Source organism: Salvelinus sp. IW2-2015, linkage group LG28 (assembly GCF_002910315.2).
Source record: "Salvelinus sp. IW2-2015 linkage group LG28, ASM291031v2, whole genome shotgun sequence".
NCBI lineage: Eukaryota > Metazoa > Chordata > Actinopteri > Salmoniformes > Salmonidae > Salvelinus > Salvelinus sp. IW2-2015.
The window spans coordinates 10,450,028-10,471,930 of NC_036868.1; the positions used below are offsets into that span (position 1 = coordinate 10,450,028).

General features: G+C 41.6%; 1 protein-coding gene across 15 annotated transcripts in view; it reads right to left on the reverse strand.

Moving 5' to 3' along the window:
* LOC111954396 (receptor-type tyrosine-protein phosphatase kappa) overlaps positions 1-21,903 on the reverse strand; it is a 165,397-nt gene that overhangs the window by 84,021 nt on the left and 59,473 nt on the right. For all 15 annotated transcript variants that reach the window (XM_023974123.2, XM_070435800.1, XM_023974116.2 and 12 more), the window contains exons 4-5: positions 9,817-9,898; positions 6,919-7,034 (exon numbers count right to left, since the gene is read on the reverse strand). In XM_023974123.2, the coding sequence (XP_023829891.1) occupies positions 6,919-7,034; positions 9,817-9,898 (198 nt within the window). The remainder of the gene's footprint in view (positions 1-6,918; positions 7,035-9,816; positions 9,899-21,903) is intronic.

The following is a 21,903-nucleotide window of genomic DNA, read 5'->3' on the forward strand; positions in this document are numbered from 1 at the left end:
AAGATAAAAACAACAAGGAAAACATATGTGTTTGCACTTATTGGAAGGACGTGGCATTAAATCGGGAAGATGACGAATTACTTATCAAATCTGGAGTTATTTATTAAAAACAAAGTTTGTAGAATCTTTCAAACATCAAGGATGCGTCTGGCTGATAGCACATAAAAGTGTATCTCGGCGGGAAACAATGAATGGGTCTGTTAAAGCACCACTTCCTCTTAGAGCTTATCATCACTGGGATCGTTATCAGACAAGTTGTGTCAACAGCAGTGCCTCATTTACATTTTCACCTCCACAACCGCCGGCACCGAAAAGGTCACATCGCCTCTCACTTTTCCACCCAGTCATCCATGAGAGGAGTTCTCTTATTCCCTCCCTACCTCCTTCTCACCTCCATCCCTCTCTCGCTCTATTTCTGTGGGTCTTATCAGTTCACCCTAGGCTCTAGGGAGGGCTTAGATCATGCCCTCACCCGAACATAAATTTTCCCGCAGCCCTAGCTGACAAAATAGATTTTACTGCATTCTTTCTTAATAGAAATTCCCCCAAAAAGACGTGGCATTTCCTTGAGCCAGGTATTGGATTTGAGAGGGGGTAGAGAGGTGTTTGAGTTTTGAGGAGACAATGCTCAGTGATATACTGAGTGATGAATTGTACTGTGGGATAATTACTGTGGGATAATTGTACTGTGGGTTACTTTTTGTCAGTTGGTGTGATCCATAAACACCAGTTTGACCCGCATCCTTATACATCAATCCAGAGGTTCAACACCATCATCCCAGAAATCCTAGACCCATCCAATTTGCATACCGCCCCAAGAGATCCACAGATGATGCACTCTCTATTGCACTCCACACTGCCCTTTCCCACCTGGACAAAAGGAACACCTATGTGAGAATGCTATTCATTGACTACAGCTCAGTGTTCAACACCATAGTGCCCTCAAAGCTCATCAATAAGCTAAGGTCCCTGGGACTCAACACCTCCCTCTGCAACTGGATCCTGGACTTCCTGACGGGCCCCCCCCCATGTGGTAAGGGTAGGTAACAACACATCCGCCACGCTGATCCTCAACACAGGGGCTCCTCAGGGGTGCGTGCTCAGTCTGCTTCTGTACTCCCTGTTCACTCATGACTGCACGGCCAGGCACGACTCCAACACCATCATTAAATTTGCAGATGACACAACAGGAGCCCCTGATCACCGACAACGACGTGAAAGCCTACAGGGAGGAGGTCAGAGACCTGGCCGTGTGGTGCCAGGACATCAACCTCTCCCTCAACATGATCAAGACAAAGGAGATGATTGTGGACTACAATAAAAAGAGGACCGAGCACGCCCCCATTCTCATCGACAGGGCTGTAGTGGAGCAGGTCGAGAGCTTAAAGTTCCTTGATGTCCACATCACCAACAAACTAACATGGTCCAAACACACCAAGACAGTCGTGAAGAGGGCACGACAAAACCTATTGCCCATCAGGAGACTGAAAAGATTTGGCATGGGTCCTCAGATGCTCAAAAGGTTCTACAGCTGCACCATCGAGAGTATCCTGACTGGTTGCATCACTGCCTGGTATGGCAACTAGAGGTCGACCGATTAATCGGAATGGCCGATTAATCGGGGCCGATTTCAAGTTTTCATAACAATCGGAAATAGGTATTTTTGGGCGCCGATTTGACGTAAAAAAAAAAAAAAAATACACATTTATTTAATCTTTATTTAACTAGGCAAGTCAATTAAGAACACATTCTTATTTTCAATGACAGCCTAGGAACAGATTTTTAACCTTGTCAGCTCGGGGGATCCAATCTTGCATTGATTACATTGCACTCCACGAGGAGCCTGCCTGTTAGCGAATGCAGTAAGCTAAGGTAAGTTGCTAGCTAGCATTAAACTTATCTTATAAAAAACAATCAATCAATGACTGTCATTGCTCCAATGTGTACTTAACCATAAACATCAATTCCTTTCTTAAAATCAATACACAAGTATATATTTTTAGACCTGCATATTTAGCTAAAATAAATCCAGGTTAGCAGGCAATATTAACCAGGTGAAATTGTGTCATTTCTCTTGCGTTCATTGCACGCAGAGTCAGRGTATATGCAACAGWTTGGGCCGCCTGGCTCTTTGCGARCTAATTTGCCAGAACTTTACGTAATTATGACAACATTGAAGGTTGTGCAATGTAACAGGAATATTTAGACTCATGGATGCCACCCGTTAGATAAAATACGGAATGGAATAAACGTTTTGTTTTCGAGGTGATAGTTTCTGGWTTAGTCAARGGTATATGGTTTAGAGAGAAATAGTCGACGCGTYATAATTYCTGTAATAACTTGCGGCTGAAWTTGAAAGGGGTTCCTTCGTTATTTTACCGTTCATRTCTTCCATAGAGAATGTCTTGATCTACTTCAAATAAKGTCTGTGTTTCGTGCAGGCTTAAACCGCCTCGACGTTTTGATACCCGTGTAAATCTCACTAGGATAAGGTAACGTTTGTCAACATATTTTCATAAATCCACTCTACACATTTTTTTTTATCTTCGCTTATATTTAGCCAGTATTGATCAGAGTTACCTTGTCCTATGGATATCTACACAGTTATAAAATTGGCACGGTGATGTAAGCCTACACGAAACACAGACCTTATTTTAAGTGAATCTAAAAATATCCTATGGAATAAATGAAGGAACCGCTTTTCAGATTTTGCTAGGTGTCATGGGAATTATGACTCACACTTTGGTTGTCAATTCTTACCATGCCCATTATTAAAATAGGATTTCCTGCATATAGAAATTAAAGTTTTTGTTTTCAACATTCATCACAGGTAACTTAAACTCTATTTTTATTCAAACAGTTGAGAGTATTTGTCTYCTAAGCAGACTCTTCAGTATCATTGTCACTTCAGAGCTGTGTGCGTGTGTGTATTTATGTATTATATTAAGTTAAAATAAAAGTGTTCATTGTTCATTCAGTATTGTTGCAATTGTCATTATTACAAAAATGTGTGTGTGTGTATGATATATATATTTAATATTTATTTTTATTTTTATAAATCGTCCGATTAATCGGTATCGGCTTTTTTTGTCCTCCAATAATCGGTATCGGCATTGAAAAATCATAATCGGTCGACCTCTAATGGCAACTGCTTGGCCTCTGACCGCAAGGCACTACAGAGGGTAGAGGTCGACCGATTAATCGGAATGGCCGATTAATTAGGGCCGATTTCACGTTTTCATAACAATCGGTAATCTGCATTTTTGGATACCGATCATGGCCGATTACATTGCATGCCACGAGGAGACTGCATGGCAGGCTGACTACCTGTTATTTGAGTGCAGCAAGGAGCCAAGGTAAGGCGCTAGCTAGCGTTAAACATATCTTATAAAAAACAATCAATCTTATTATAATCACTAGTTAACTACACATGGTTGATGATATTACTAGTTTATCTAGCTTGTCCTGCGTTGCATATAATCGATGCGGTGCCTGTTAATTTATCATTGAATCACAGCCTACTTCGCCAAACGGGTGATTTAACAAGCGCAATCGCGAAAAAAGCACTGTTGTTGCATCAATGTGTACCTAACCATAAACATCAACGCCGTTCTTAAAATCAATACACAAGTATATATTTTTAAACCTGCATATTAAGTTAATATTGTCTGCTAACATGAATTTATTTTAACTAGGGAAATTGTGTCACTTCTCTTGCGTTCTGTGCAACAGAGTCAGGGTATGTGCAGCAGTTTGGGCCGCCTGGCTCGTTGCGAACTGTGTGAAGACCATTTCTTCCTAACAAAGACAACCAACTTCACCAAACGGGGGATGATTTGACAAAAAAATTGTGAAAAAAGTACAATTGCATGAACGCACCTACCCATAAACATCAATGCCTTTCAAAAAAATCAATACACAGAAGTACATTTTTTAAAACCTGCATATTTAGTTAAAATAAATTCATGTTAGCAGGCAATATTAAACTAGGAAAATTGTGTCACGTCAGGGTATATGCAACAGTTTGGGCCGCCTGGCTAGTTGCGAACTAATTTGCCAGAATTTTACATAATTATGACAAAACATTGAAGGTTGTGCAATGTAACAGCAATATTTAGACTTATGGATGCCACCCGTCAGATAAAATACGGAACGGTTCCGTATTTCACTGAAAGAATAAACGTTTTGTTTTTTCGAAATTATAGTTTCCGGATTTGACCATATTAATAACCTAAGACTCGTATTTCTGTGTGTTATTATATTATAATTAAGTCTATGATTTGATAGAGCAGTCTGACTGAGCGGTGGTAGGCAGCAGCATGCTCGTAAGCATTCATTCAAACAGCGTTTGCCTGCAGTTCTTCGCAATTCTTCAAGCATTGCGCTGTTTATTTCTTCAAGCATATCAACTCCCGAGATTAGGCTGGCAATACTAAAGCACCTATTAGAACATCCAATAGTCAAAGGAATATGAAATACAAATGGTTTAGAGAGAAATAATCCTATAATAAACTACAGCCTAAAACTTTTTACCTGGGAATATTGAAGACTCATGTTAAAAGGAACCACCAGCTTTCACATGTTCTCATGGTTCTGAGCAAGGAACTTAAACGTTAGCTTTTTTACATGGCACATATTGCACTTTTACTTTCTTCTCCAACACTTTGTTTTTGCATTATTTAAACCAAATTGAACATGTTTCATTATGTATTTGAGACTAAATAGATTTTATTGATGTATTATATTACGTTAAAATAAAAGTGTTCATTGTTTATTCAGTATTGTTGTAATTGTCATTATTACAAATATATGTATATAAAAAATAAATTCGGCCGATTAATCGGTATCGGCTTTTTTTGGTCCTCCAATAATCGGTATCGGCGTTGAAAAATCATAATTGTTCGACCTCTAACAGAGGGTAGAGCGAACGGCCCAGTACATCACTGGGGCCAAGCTTCCTGCCATCCAGGAACTCTGCCATCCAGGCGGTGACAGAGGAAGGCCCTAAAAATTGTCAAAGACTCCAGCCACCCTAGTCATAGACTGTTCTCTCTGCTACCGCACGGCAAGCGGTACCGGTAGGACCAAGTCTAGGTCTTAAAGGCTTCTAAACAGCTTCTAGCCCCAAGCCATAAGACTCCTGAACATCTAGCCAAATGGTTACCCAGGCTAGTCACTAACTTCTTATGGCTGGGGGCAGTATTGAGTAGCTTGGATGAATAAGGTGCCCAGAGTAAACTGCCTGCTACTCAGTCTCAGAAGCTAAGATATGCATATCATTGGTAGATTTGGATAGAAAATACTCTGAAGTTTCTAAAACTGTTTGAATGATGTCTGTGAGTATAACAGAACTCATATTGCAGGCAGAAATCTGAGAAAAAATCCAACCAGGAAGTGGGAAATCTGAGGTTTGTAGGTTTGCCTATCCAATATACAGTGTCTATGGGGTCATATTGCACTTCCTAGGGCTTCCAATAGATGTCAACAGTCTTTAGAACCWTGTTTGAKGCTTCTACTGTGAAGGAKGRGGGAATRRGAGCTGWTTGAGYCAGGGSTCTGGCARAGTGCCACGAGCTCACTCAGGCGCGCCCCCGTGAGAGTTAGCTGCGTTCCATCGCATTTCTACAGACAAAGGAATTCTCCGGTTGAAACATTATTGAAGATTTATGTTAAAAACACCCTAAAGATTGATTCTATACACCGTTTGACATGTTTCTACGAACTGTAATGGAATTTTTTGACTTTGTCTGGCCTGCGCGTCATCAATTTGGATTTTGGAACTAAACGCGCGAACAAAAAGGAGGTATTTGGACATAAATTATGGACGTTATCGAACAAAACAAACATTTATTGTGGAACTGGGATTCCTGGGAGTGCATTCTGATGAAGATCATCAAAGGTAAGTTAATATTTATAATGCTATCTCTGACTTCTGTTGACTCCACAACATGGCATCTGGTATCTGTATGGCTTGTTTTGGTCTCTGAGCGCTGTACTCAGATTATTGCATGGTGTGCTTTTTCCGTAAAGTTTTTTTTAAATCTGACACAACGGTTGCATTAAGGAGAAGTTTATCTAAAGTTCCATGTAAAACACTTGGCTCTTTTATTAATGTTTATTATGAGTATTTCTGTAAATTGATGTGGCTCTGCAAAATCACCGGATGTTTTGGAGGCAAAACATTACTAAACATAACGCGCCAATGTAAGCTAAGATTTATGGATATAAATATGAACTTTATCGAACAAAACATACATGTATTGTGTAACATGATGTCCTATGAGTGTCATCTGATGAAGATCATCAAAGGTTAGTGATTAATTTTATCTCTATTTCTGCTTTTTGTGACTCCTCTCTTTGGCTGGAAAAATGGCTGTGTTTTTCTGTGACTAGGTACTGACCTAACATAATCAGATGGTGTGCTTTCGTCGTGAAACCTTTTTGAAATCGGACACTGTGGTGGGATTAACAACAAGTTTATCTTTAAAATGGTGTAAAATACTTGTATGTTTGAGGAATTTTAATTATGAGATTTCTGTTGTTTGAATTTGGCACCCTGCACTTTCACTGGCTGTTGTCAAGTCGATCCCGTTAACGGGATCTCAGCCGTAAGAAGTTAATAACTCTACCTACATATACATACTACCTCAAATAACCGGTGCCCCAGCACATTGACTCTGTATTGGTACCCCCCTGTATATAGTCTCGCTATTGTTATTTCACTGCTGCTCTTTAATTACTTGTTACTTTAAACTATTATTCTTATCTGTATTTATTTTTTTTAACTGCATTGTTGGTCAGGGACTCGTAAGTAAGCATTTCACTGTAAGGTCTACACCTGTTGTATTTGGCACGTGACTATTAAAATTGGATTTGATTTGTTCAGTGGCTAGCCCTGCTCCCAATCCCAGTCCATACCTGCAGCCACAGCCTGTTGTTCACGGTATCCCGGCCGGTGGCGATGCACTGGAAGGTGGCGTTCTGCCCGGCGTTGACTTCCACATCTCCCAGGCGCAGGAAGTGAGGCGATTTATCTACGGGGAAGAAAACAATTACAGCAGTCATAAACACAGCGCACACGACATGATCAATGCAGCCCTGCGGTTTCCCAGCACCCCCCTTTCCTCGCCATGTCAGACGGCAAGTCCTAATAACTACCTCATCTGTCACACAAACACAGCCAGAGCTGAGTGGGTGAAGTGGCTACTGGTAAACACTTTCAATAAACATACACCACTGCTGTGAACAGCCTGGATTATTACAATACACACTTGCACCTCAAATCAAAAGATACTAGTGTTCTAAGAGGGCTGTGGTACAACAGGAAAAATAAAAGGAAACCTATGTGGTAGGTAACCTATGGAAATAAAAGACCCAACAACAACATTAAACTAACATGAGGAGAAGGATGGAGTCTTTTTTGGAAGAAAGAATATTAACAAGCAGAGTTTTGATCTGGACAGCTAAATTATTCATGGTGATTTGGAAGGTTGGCAGCCCAGATGCTGCGTGGTAGTCTGGAGCGGTGCCAGCAGTAATTGAGCACACGTAACTAGGAGGAACGTTTACGAAACAGCGCTAAACTCTGTCTGAACACAACAGGACCAAAACGGTTGTCTGGCTTCACACTGTTGTTAATGTCCAGGGATCCTCGTTACAGATTACCTAACGAGCCAAACGATGGCTTGGCTATTCATACTTTGAATACATTAACTATGACTTTATCAATGTATAGAGACACCACGTTTTTCTCTCTGCAACTAGAAAGACATGTTCAAGTTTAAAATTGCTGCATTTAAAATGAATTATCTTTCTTCGATTTGACTTTGAGAAGGAAAACTCAGTGCCTGTAGTTGTTCTTGTATTTTTTATTAGTGTTTTGGAGTGATTCTGAATTTAATTGTATTCTATAATCAAGCAGTGAATTCAAGTCACAGCCGGAGGGTAATCCTCCAAATTTCCCTTTATACTCTGGAGGAAAAACTGATTAGGCATATTTTATGCACATACCATACATACAAAGAGACAGCATTGTAGACTGCGAGAGCACTACAGTGTGAGATCGAGGCCATTGTGGAGAGAGAAGAAAAGAGGAGATAATCCAATGGACTAGTGATAGGACCTTAGAAAAAGACCCCAAAATAGTGATTTAACTCATTTGACTCTAGGAACTATTGCTAAAATAGAGACTGTAAATTACTGTGTCCAATGGTTTGTCAGCTTGGGTGAGTGCTTAGCTAGTTCATTATCATCAGTGCAATGGGTGGATAGAAGCTGGGTGGTTCAGCACACACTAATTTCACACAGAGCTTCGTTAGAGATCCATCCTAGCGTCAGTGCTGCTGAAGAGCTGCAGGCTTCTCTTGAGACAGGGATCAGGAAGAGGCCATGGTGCAAAAGAAAATGGCATTTGCTGATTATCCCCTGTTGGTCCCAATCAAGAGCATTTGTTACTGAAGAGCAACCATGCACTTACTAGGACTATGATTGCTTTACTATAGCACTCACTAAACACTCCAAAGTAGTAAATGGTTGAATGATGGAGAGGGAAGGGTAATTATTATTTCATTATTATTGTTAAATCCAACAGAAATGACCCTCTGGAGTGACGCCATTAGCAGATTATCTCCAAATTAGCCTGGGACGTACCAGTCCCCTGAGTCAATCCACTTACCCCGCTGCCAAATGAGGGGTGGCTAGTGCTCAGTACTGCTCACTGCTCAGATAATTTCTCTGGATGCAGCTGTCAATTTAAATGAATGCTGTTACTGTGGAGGCTAGGGCTGTGTCCAAAATGGCATGCTATTCCCTTCATAGTGCACTAAAGGGCTCTGGCCAAAAGTAGTGCACTATGTAGGGAATAGGGTGCCATTTGGGATGCAACCTAGGAGGAGGTAGCAGCACAGGATGCATGACTGGACACACTGGACTGCACCAGTCTAGTCCTCAAAGGGTGTAGGGTACCTAAACCAGCCATTTTACCCACCATTTAGAATTAACTGTCACAACTAACCATGGTGGTTAGTTTTATAAAGGTTTGTTACACTGTTCAAAAGGATTACAGTCCTAGTTAGGAGCTCTCCTCAGTGAAGGTGAAATCACTACCCCTGTGGTTGCTGGTGCTCCTAATTGGGATATCTTTACATTCTTTAATGTTAATTATTTTATCATCCTGGATAGACTATAGAACTGAGGGAATTGTAAAATCCAAATATCTCAACGTTCAGGTTGGACCCCATCGACGTGTAAGAGTGTGAATACAAAGCAAACAACTGTGGACATACACACACACACACACACTTCTTTGTTTAAAATTAAAGATTCAATAATGGAAAGTCTATTCTTTCTAATGGCGTCTCAGATTCTTGGCATCTGCAGAAACTGTCGGAAACATGCTTAACTGTGTCTTTGTAAAATGGTCTCTGGATGAAAATTGAGAAATCCACAAATATATTTAATGGTCAGGTTATCAGGAAGCCAGGGATTTTTTAAGGTTAACGTTCAAGTACCTCATTGTGCTGAAGTGGGTGGAAGCCAGCTATTACAACCCATAAAGCCATGCTGAGAGAGCACAATTATCCTTTATTACACGGAAGATTCATTTATTAGTATATTTATTTATTCCCTCCTGCGCCGACACTGATGTTTTCAAATGCAGGTCAGCCCACTTTATTATCTTCCAGCAGCAAACCTTGCTCACCTCATCCTTCCCCTCTACCAGAAGGTCACCTTCTTATCTTCATTTGCGGAGCAACAAAAAACCCATCAGCAGCAATGCAGGAGTGTCTGGTAATTACTGCCTGTGTAATGACTTACCACACGGATAGCTCAAAACCTGGATGTCATCAATCGCAATGAAGCCGGTCTTCCCGTCCGAGACCTCCGCCTCAAATATGACCTGTCAGAAAGAGAGAGAGAGAGGATGTTAACAACATTTATTTCCATCAAGTTTTCACAGATTGATCCCCAATGCTCCATCATTCTGTCCAGGACACTTGTAGGTTCCGACAAGAAGCTGTTTGGTACATCCGCTGTGGGCACTTTATGGTGACGTGGGATGTGATCGTAAACTGAAATCAGTCTTGCACACAGATGGGAAAAAAGGACCAGTTGTGTGGGCAGAACATATGGTTCAGCCTTAATAGGTTGACACACAATGTAAACCCGAGTTTAACGTGTATACCTTTGTGTGAGGGCTAGCAGGCAATGTCTTACATGCATGGCAGTTTTCAAATGCTGCTCCCACAATACAAATTGATGGATGGGCCTCTGCGGCCCACTCACCAAAAAGGTGGTTATTTGTTGGAATGTACCCAGCTTTTACAAAAGAAAAAGACAGAGTCCGTCACCCTTATCTGCACTTAGGATATATCAAACTGGCTCACATGGTGTTGTTCTATTCTGGACACATAAGTATGCCTAAGTGTTGGAGGGCCAACGAGAACAGATGTACATTTCTATAAATGATCAATTCAAAAGGTTTTGCCTCCACTTGAAGCTGATTATAGAAAATAACCCTTCAACATTGTGCACTTTGTTTTTCACAGAACACAGCCTTAAATTCATCTTTCTTAGAATTCACAATGTACTAAATCTATTGTGAGATCTAAAGTACAATTTACAGCAACCCCTAAATGTCTAAGCATGACTTTCAGCAAGAAAAGAGAGAGACAGAATAAACATTTACAATAATAGTTGTAAGGCTGCCAGCTGCAGCCTAGCTCTAGCTGAAGGATGGGCAACTGGCAGCCATGTGACGCCCCTTTTGTAAGCCTGCGGGTGAATTCCCCACCCCACACCCCAAAAAAGGCTCAACATGCTGTTTTAGTATTTAGTATTTATTAGGATCCCCAATTAGCTTGTGCCGAGGCAGCGGCTACTCTTCCTGGGGTCAAAAAGGAAACAACACAACAAATAAAATACATAATATATATAAATATACATACATACACTGTAGCACTACATTTACATTACAATTTAGCCATTCAGCAGACGCTCCTCATCCAGAGTGACCCACAACTAGTGTATTCATCTTAAGATAGCCAGGCGAGACAACCACACATCACAGTCGTATCACATACATAATACAATACATAATGCAAAGTAAAACACAGTCCCCGTTGTGTTGTTCTTTTTTCTGTTTTTTTAATCTGGTTTTATTGCTAGCTTGAGTTACCTGCGATGGCAGGGGGTTCCATTTAGTCATGGCTCTATTTAATACCGTTTGTTTCCCAGCCTCTGTTCTGGACAAGGGGACTGTGAAAAGACCTCTGGTTGCATGTCTTGTGTGATACCGATGAATGTCTGAACTGTGTGCCAACTGCTTGAACACAGTTCAGTACCTTCAGCACATCAACACCTCACACAAAGACCAATAGTGATGCAGTCAATCTCTCCTAAATTTTGAGCCAGGAAAGATAAGCATGAATTTCATTGACATTCGTCCTCTGTGTACATCAAAGTGCAATACGTGCTGCTCTGTCCTGGGACAACTGCAATTTGCATATGTCCTTCTTTGCCGCACCTGACCACATAACTGGGCAGTAGTCCAGATGCGACAAAACTAGGGCCTGTAGGACCTGCCTGCTTGACTTAGATGTCAAGAAAGCAGAGCAAGAATAGTAGAATACACAAGGTGCAATTTTGAAATGTGGTTTTGCATCAGTAGTTTTACTCTTATGTCAGTCACTGACAGTCACTCAATTAGCCCATGTCAGCAAAAAAATGTAGGTTGATAAGTTAGTCTAGCGGCCAGCTATCTAAACTTGTAGTAATCATGGTCGAATTACTGACGGGGGGGCCCCATTTGTATTTGATTTGTGTTTATTATGGTTCCCCATTAGCTGCCAAAGCAGCAGCTAATCTTCCGGGGGTCTGGCAAAATTAAGGTAGGTATGCAATTTAAAAAACATGACAATACATTCATAACAGATTTCACAACACACTTAAGTGTGTGCCCTCAGTCCCCTACTCCACTACCACATATCTACAACACAAAATCCATGTGTACGTGTGCGTAGAGTGCATATGTTATCATGTGTGTATGCATGGGTTTGTGCCTGTTTGTGTTGCTTCACAGTCACTGCTGTTCCATAAGGTGAATTTTTATCACTTTTTAAAATTTCATTCTACTGCTTAAATCAGTTACCTGATGTGGAATAGAGTTCCATGTAGTCATGGCTCTATGTAGTACTGTGCACCTCCCATAGTCTGTTCTGGACATGGGGACTGTGAAGAGACCTCTGGTGGTATGTCTTGTGGGGTATGCATGGGTGCTAGTCGATTAAATAAACAGCTCGGTGCTTTCAACATGTCAATACCTCTCACAAATACAAGTAGTGATGAAGTCAATCTCTCCTACACTTTGAACCAGGAGAGATTGACATGCATATTATCAATGTTTGCTCTCTGTGTACATCCAAGGGCTACCCGTGCTGCTCTCTTTTGAGCCAATTGCAAAAGTCCCTCTTTGTGGCACCTGACCACCAACAGTAGGTGTGACAAAACTAGAGCCTGTAGGACCTACCTTGTTGATAGTGCTGTTAAGAAGGTAGAAGGTACTGAACAAAACATATAAACGCAACATGCAACAATTTTACTGAGTTACAGTTCATGTAAGGAAATAAGTAAATGTAAATAAATTCATTAGGCCCTAGCCTATGGATTTCACATGACTGAGCATGGGCGCAGCCATGGGTGGGCCTGGGAGGGCATAGGCCCACCAACTGGGGAGCCAGACCCAGTGAATCAGAATGACTTTTTCCCCACAAAAGGGCTTTATTACAGACATAATTCTAAATTCATGGCTTAAGCCTGATGAATTTACTGTGTTAAATGAGGCCTCATGCCCTGGTTACACTAGTGACCATATCCCCCGTGCATCCCGCAAAAGGCGGAGGTGTTGCTAACACGATAGCAAATTTCAATTTACCAAAAATAAGATGACGTTTTCGTCTTTTGAGCTTCTTGTCATGAAATCTATGCAGCCTACTCAATCACTTTTTATAGCTACTGTTTACAGGCCTCCTGTCAGAGGACAAAAATCAGTTAACCACCTAACTGAGGAACTAAATTTAACCTTGCGCAATACCCTAGATGCAGTTGCACCCCGAAAAACTAAAAACATTTGTCATAAGAAACTAGCTCTCCGGTATACAGAAAATACGCTTCCAGAAAATTGGAACGGAAATGGCGCCACACCAAACTGGAAGTCTTCCGACTAGCTTGGAAAGACAGTACCGTGCAGTATCGAAGAGCCCTCACTGCTGCTCGATCATCCTATTTTTCCAACCTAATTGAGGAAAATAAGAACAATCCAAAATCTATTTTTGATACTGTCGCGAAGCTAACTAAAAAGCAGCATTCCCCAAGAGAGGATGGCTTTCACTTCAGCAGTAATAAATTCATGAACTTCTTTGAGGAAAAGATCATGATCATTAGAAAGCAAATTACGGACTTCTCTTTAAATCTGCGTATTCCTCCAAAGCTCAGTTGTCCTGAGTCTGCACAACTCTGCCAGGACCTAGGATCAAGAGAGACACTCAAGTGTTTTAGTACTATATCTCTTGACACAATGATGAAAATAATCATGGCTTCTAAACCTTCAAGCTGCATACTGGACCCTATTCCAACTAAACTACTGAAAGAGCTGCTTCCTGTGCTTGGCCCTCCTATGTTGAACATAATAAACGGCTCTCTATCCACTGGATGTGTACCAAACTCACTAAAAGTGGCAGTAATAAAGCCTCTCTTGAAAAAGCCAAACCTTGACCCAGAAAATATAAAAAACTAAAAATCGGCCTATATCGAATCTTCCATTCCTCTCTAATTTGATAAAAAGTTGTTGCGCAGCAAATCACTGCCTTCCTGAAGACAAACAATGTATACGAAATGCTTCAGTCTAGACCCCATCATATCACCAAAACTGCATTTGTGAAGGTGGTAAATGACCTTTTAATGGCGTCAGACCCCATCATAGCACTGAGACTGCATTTGTGAAGGTGGTAAATGACCTTTTAATGGCGTCAGACCGAGGCTCTGCATCTGTCCTCGTGCTCCTCGACCTTAGTGCTGCTTTTGATACCATCAATCACCACATTCTTTTGGAGAGATTGGAAATCCAAATGGGTCTACACGGACAAGTTCTGGCCTGGTTTAGATCTTACCTGTCGGAAAGATATCAGTTTGTCTCTGTGAATGGTTTGTCCTCTGCCAAATCAACTGTAAATTTCAGTGTTCCTCAAGGTTCCGTTTTAGGACCACTATTGTTTTCACTATATATTTTACCTCTTGGGGATGTAATTCGAAAACATAATGTTATCTTTCACTGCTATGCGGATGACACACAGCTGTACATTTCAATGAAATATGGTGAAGCCCCAAAATTGCCCTCACAGCCTGTGTTAAGTTGCTGGTTGAAGATATCCCTTTAGTGGTGTGGGGGCTGTGCTTTGGCAAAGTGGGCGGGGTTATATCCTGCCTGTTTGGCCCTGTCCGGGGGTATCATCGGATGGGGCCACAGTGTCTCCTGACCCCTCCTGCCTCAGCCTCCAGTATTTATGCTGCAGTAGTTTATGTTTCAGGGGGCTAGGTTCAGTCTGTTATATCTGGAGTATTTATCCTGCTTATCCGGTGTCCTGTGTGAAATTAAGTATGCTCTCTCTAATTCTCTCTTCCCTTCTTTCTCTCTCTCGGAGGACCTGAGCCCTAGGACCATGCCTCAGGACTACCTGGCATGATGACTCTTTGCTGTCCCCAGTCCACCTGGCCGTGCTGCTGCTCCAGTTTCAACTGTTCTGCCTGCGGCTATGGAACCCTGACCTGTTCACCGGACGTGCTACCTGTCCCAGACCTGCTGTTTTCAACTCTCTAGAGACAGCAGGAGCGGTAGAGATAATCTCAATGATCGGCTATGAAAAGCCAACTGACATTTACTCCTGAGGTTCTGACTTGTTGCACCCTCGACAACTACTGTGATTATTATTATTTGACCATGCTGGTCATTTATGAACATTTGAACATCTTGGCCATGTTCTGTTATAATCACAGCCAGAAGAGGACTGGCCACCCCTCATAACCTGGTTCCTCTGGGTTTCTTCGAGCCACCGTGCTTCTACACCTGCATTGCTTGCTGTTTGGGGTTTTAGGCTGGATTTCTGTACAGCACTTTGAGATATCAGCTGATGTAAGAAGGGCTATATAAATAAATTTGATTTGAAATTTGACAAATACTCCTCAGCACACCCACCCTCCCCCTCAGATGATCCCGAATGTGAAGAAGCCGGATTTGAAGGTCCTGGACTGGCGTGGTTACACGTTGTCTGCGGTTGTGAGACCAGTTGGACATACTGCCAAATTCTCTAAATAAAATGACGTTGTGGCGGCTTATGGTAGAGAAATTAACATTAAATTCCCTTGCAACAGCTCTGGCGGACAATCCTGCAGTTAGCATGCCAATTGCACGCTCCTTCAAAACTCTGTGGCACCGTGTTGTGTGACAAAACTGCACATTTTACTGTCCCCAGCAAAAGGTGCACCTGTGTAATGATCATGATGTTCAAATCAGCTTCTCGATATGCCACACCAGTCAAGTGGATGGATTATCTTGGCAAAGGAAAAACGTTCACTTACAGGGATGTAAACAAATTTCTGCATAGAATTTGAGAGAAATATGATTTTTGTGTGTATGTCTGGGATGTTATATTTCAACTCATAAAACATGGGACCATCATTTTACATGTTGAGTTTATATTTTTGTTCGGTATAGAATTGCAAGAAATTAATACTAAAACGTCTATTTTTTTCTCTCCTCTGTCAAGACGATGGCCGCTAGAATGTTTTGCTTGCAAGGTGGGGGAAACAACATTTTGCTTAGCGCTAGGGCGGGCTCTGACTACATCTTGGTATGGATGTGGGGACACAGACCGGCGAGCCACTGCGCCCCCCCCCCCCATGATGAGTATTTTGTGGCCCCCACCCCCATCAAAGTTGCCCATCCCTGCTCTAGCTTAATGATGGTATTTAGCTTTTAGCTGAGATACATATCCTTTTAAGTGATCTCCCTCTTAATGCATACGATATTGGCTAAACAAATCTTAAGCCAGCACTTGCGATAATTCCAATGTGAGAATTATGGTACAACTTTTGAAGGAAGCAGTGGATCTAAGTACAGTCAGTGCAGCCATGGAATCTGCCATGCCCCCCCCCCCCCTTCTATGTATCTACCTTTCCACAACAGTGAAAATGGGCAGATGTACTGTACTCGGTTAGCAGATTCTTCACTCAATACCATGATCTTATTAGAGCCTGGTCTTACAACATAGATGAACAACAACACCTATTAGTCTTTGGGGTACAAGGTGATAGAGTAGCCATTTCCAAACTACCGATTGCAATTTTCAGTTGTCACAGTAAAGAGAAGAGACTGGACATCATTGAAAATGGAAGTTGAGAACAAACAAAAAACCTCTGCTGTGACACCCTGCGCTGGAGCAATTATCTTAACCGAGCTAGCTGCAACAGGCTAGCCCTTATATCACCCTGCCATAAACCAGTGAGCTCTCCTCACAGCATCAGCCCCCTGACAGCTCTTTGAAAATAACTATCTCTGAACCCCTCCAGGTGGGGAGAAGACGGTGACATATTCACAACACAGGATGACAGCCAACGGAATAAAAACACTCAGAGTGGATATATGCAAATTGGTGGATTACATTTGTTCATCCCATTTTGATTTGAGGAACTAAGGAGTTTACTCAGCAACCCTGTGATAAAGTTCAATTATCCCAAAATGTCTCCACACAATAAGTCAATACAGACAAAATGAAAGGTCTCTGAAATGTGAAATACACAGCAAAATCAAATCAAATCAAATTATATTTGTCACACGCTTCGTAAGCAACATTTGTAGCTGTAATCATCACATACGCTGCTGCTACTGTTTACCATCTGACACTTTAATCCTAGTTAGGCCGGACAAAGTTGAATTACTGTTTATCCGATGCCCCGCCTCACTTTTCTCCACACACCGAAAACATAAAAATCAGAGGTGTTCTTTTTTTGGGCCAATATATGAGGCTTTTTGTTTATAATACACTGTCCGCTCTCCCAAGTTGATACCCAAGAGACCAAACAGCCTCAGATCGTGTTCAAGCCTCAGATTGGACAGTGAAACACACAGGCTTGCACCTGCAGGCGACGTGCAGATGTTTAATTTCTCTCTCATGCTGTCATGGCTGTAGCCAGCGCAAATTCCTACTATTTATGTGTCCAGGTTAAACGTGGGACGTACCTCATTATAAACAAACATTCGGTTAAATTTATGGTTATTGCATCATTTTCAGATCTATTAGAAGCGATTAATAGACGAAACAACAATGTAATTCAACCAATTGACTGGCCAGAGATCAGGGCATTCATCGGCAAAGAGCAGGGCAAGCTGATAGTATTTTGGACAACCAAATTGAACTCCAAATGAAATCAAGTGTGTCAGCTGTATGGTGATTTGCGATTCATAACTTACATTTTAACGGTACTACCAGTAGTAGTAGACCAACCGATAACACCGCGAAGGAACGCGTTTGAAGTGATGATTAGCCGCCGAGAACAGCTAACATGTCCAGCAAGGTACATCGCCAGTGGCACGCACACCCTTCGTGCAGATCAGCAGCTTTTCGTGGCAGCCATACGAGACAAGGTGGATGTGGTGAGCGAAGTTACTGGGCTTGAATTTAGTCACGCTTTCTCTATATAGATTGAAGCTACTAATTGTGCATGTTTAAAAAACTTTTTTTATGATTAGAGGTTATACTCTGTGGCTGGATTTATGTATTTTCTTCCAATGTTACATTCATTTGGCAGACCTAACTTGATTGACCCTCTTTCTACAAGGCCTAGTCTATGAGAGGCCTAATCATATTTGTATGAATATTTTGTTAACGCTTAGGCAATAAAGATGCATTCAGGTAATTAACTCATTATAATGCATCAACATTTTAATTTGATTACAATTATTTATTGTCAATCACTCTTCAATTTGTTAGGATATACAATTAAGTAGATATATGAACTGATAATACATTCATACATTACTTATTTTTTAAATATAATTTTTGATTATGATAGGGTGTATAATAGAATGCAATATTCTATGTGAATAATGTTCATTAATGTTAATTTGTGAATTAATAATAATAATAAATCTGACTGGTCATTTGTGTGAGTCGGGCTTGTGCCAAAGAGGGCAAAAAAACCTGAAATAGTATTTTTTAAACATTATAATTTTTAATCCAACCACAGGAGCCCGCTCTCAACGTTCAAAATACACCAGAGAGCATAATGTATTCACAGAGGATCTATAGTTTATTTAAAAAAATAACTGTTGATTAAGGTATCACAAGCACATGCGGGTATCTGCAAAATAAAGGAAACACCAACAAAGTGTCTAAAAAAAGTGTCTGCCTGGCCTGATGACTCCTGGCTGTCCCCAGTTCACCTGGTCGTGCTGCTACTCCAGTTTCAACTGTTCTGCCTTCGGCATATGGAATATGTTCACCGGACGTGCTACCTTGTCCCGGACCAGCTATTCTCTCTCTCTCTACCGCACCTGCTGTCTCGACCTCTGAATGACCCTGCTGGTCACCTATGAACATCTTGAAGAACAATCTGGCCTTATTGGCCATGTACTATCTCCACCCGGTACAGCCAGAAGAGGACTGGCCTCCCCTCAGAGCCTGGTTCTTCTCTAGGTTTCTTCCTAGGTTCCTGCCTTTTTAGGGAGTTTTTCCTAGCCACCATGCTTCTGTATAGCACTTTGTGACATCTACCGATGTAAAAAGGGCTTTATAAATAAATGCCTCTAGCACTGCATCTCAGTGCTAGAGGCGTTACTACAGAAGCTGGTTCGATCCCGGGCTGTATCACAACAGGCCATGATCAGGAGTCCCATAGGGCGGCGCACAATTGGCCCAGCGTCGCCCGGGTTAGGGTAGGGTTTGGCCGGGGCAGGCTGTCATTGTAAAATAAGAACAAATTCTTAACTGACTTGCATAGTTAAAAAAGGTTAAATAAAACATTTAAATAAATTGATTGATTGTTGGGCAACCATGAGCTGCCAGAACAGCTTGAATGTGCCTTGGCATAGATTCTACATGTGGACTTAAACCATGCCAGGAAAATGCACCCCACACCATAATATATACTTTGTATCTCTTATTTACTTAAGTGTTTCCTTTATTTTGACAGTTACCAGTATGCCTACAGTCGGGAAGGCTGCAGTTTGAGCAGCATGCGAGTCAAATATACAACTTGTTGTGTTGTGGCCATAGACATATAATCCATAGAAGGGTATTGTAACTTCTTACCCTGGTTAAATAGACTAGCAATGGATGCCAGTCCTGACTTGAATGGGAACTGCCATAGATGGATTATATTTCTATGGTTGGTTGCAGCTGTTGGTTTTGCAGATTTCAAAATAAAAATCGCAGGAAAAACATACAGTTTGGAAGCAAAAGCCTACTGCTGAAAAGAGAAGACTAATGTGTCTGAAAAACAAATCAAAGAAGAAAAAAAATCAACAACCACAATTGTTTTGATAACTGCAGCACTGTTTTTCAAAGTAGCTCATATTGAGAGTCTATTGCCACGACAAGCACATCGGCCATCACCGTGAGTAGCCTATGGCTTCCTCATCATTAGGTGAGTCAGTGTGCCACTGGACATTTTATTTAGTAGCCTACTGTAGCCTATGACATATATACTGTATATACACTACCAAAAGTATGTGGACACCTGCTCGTCAAACATAATAAAAAAAAAAAATGTAACCATTATTTAACTAGGCAAGTCCGTTAAGAATAAATTCTTATTTACAATGGCGGCCTACCCCGGCCAAACCCGGACGACGCTGGGCCAAATGTGCGCCGCCCAATGGGCAATCATGGCCGGTTGTGATACAGCCTGGACTCAAACCAGGGTGTCTGTAGTGACGCCTCTAGCACTGAGATGCGAGGATCTCATTCCAAAATCATGGGCATTATTAGGAGTTGGTCCCCCCTTTCCTGCTATAACAGCCTCCACTCTTTTGGAACATTGCTGTGGGGACTTGCTTCCATTCAGCAACAAATAGCATTAGTGAGGTCGGGCACAGATATTGGGCAATTAGACATGGCTCGCAGTCGGTTCCAATTCATGCCAAAAGGTGTTCGAGGGGGTTGAGGTCAGTGAAGGCCAGTCAAGTTCTTCCAAAACGATCTTGACAAATCCTTTCTGTATGGACCTTGCTTTGTGCATGGGGGCATTATCATGCTAAAACAGGAAAGGGCCCTCCCCAAACTGTTGTCACAAAGTTGGAAGCACAGAATCATCTAGAATGTCACTGTATGCTGTAACATTAAGATTTCCCTTCACTGGAACTAAGGGGCCTGAAACATGAAAAACAGCCCCAGTCCATTATTCCTCCTCCACCAAACTTTACAGTTGGCACTATGCATTGGGGCAGGTAGCGTTCTCCTGGCATCCGCTAAACCCAGATTTGTCTGTCGGACTGCCAGATGGTGAAGCGTGATTCATCACTCCAGAGAATGCGTTTCCACTGCTCCAGATCCAATGGCAGTGAGCTTTACACCACTCCAGCCGACACTTGGCATAGTGTATGGTAATTTTAGGCTTGTTTGTGGCTGCTCGGCTATGGAAACCTATTTCATGAAGGTTTCCGAACAATTATTGTGCTGACGTTGCTTCCAAAGGCAGTTTGGAACTCGGTAGTGAGTGTTGCAACCAAGGACAGACGATTTTTACATGCTTCAGCACTCGGTGGTCCCGTTCCGTGAGCTTGTGTGGCCTACCACTTCGTGGCTGAGCTGTTGTTGCTCCTAGACATTTCCACTTCACAATAACAGCACTTACAGTTTCCCGGGGCAGCTCTAGCAGGGCAGAAATTTGACAAACTGACTTGTTGGAAAGGTGGCATCCTATGACAGTGCCACGTTGAAAGTCACTGAGCGCTTCAGTAAGGCCATTCTACTGCCAATGTTTGTCTATGGAAATTGTATGGCTGTGTGCTCGATTGTACACACCTGTCAGCAACGGGTGTGGCTGAAAAAGCCAAATCCACTTATTTGAAGGGGTGTCCATATACTTTTGTATATATAGTGTATATAGATTGGAAGTAGCAAGGAGGAGCTATATACTGTAGATTGGAAGTAGCAAGGAGGAGCTATATACTGTAGATTGGAAGTAGCAAGGAGGAGCAAGCTATATAGATAGCAGTTTGTTTATCTGGGTTGTGCTGATGACATTTCATATCGTCATCTGCCTCACCTAAAGCCCATTCTTGTGGGAAGCTGCTATAGACCACCAAGTGCTAACAGTCAGTATATAACATGTGAAATGCTTGAAAGAGAGCGGTATATTTTCTGGGTGATTTAAATATTGATTGGCTTTTATCAAGCTGCCCACTCAAGAAAACGCTTCAAACTGTAACCAGTTGACCTACCAGGGTAGTTACAAACAGCACAGACATGAAATCATCAACATGTATTGATCACATCTTTACTAATTCTGCAGAAATTTGCTTTAAAGCAGTATCCAAATCCATTGGATGTAGTGATGACAATATAGTAGCCATATCTAGGAAAGCCAAAGCTCCAAAGGCTGGGCCTAATATAGTGTATAAGATGTCATACAAAAAGTTTTGTAGTGATTCCTATGTTGTTGATATTTGTTGTGGTGTGTATTGAGGAGCAACCAGACGCTGCACTTGACACATTTATGAAATTTCTTATTCCAGTTACTAATAAGCATGCACCCATTAAGACAATGAATGTAAAAACGGTTAAATCCCCGTGAATTGATGAGGAATTGACATATTAAGTTAAGAACAAATTCTTATTTACAATGACGGCC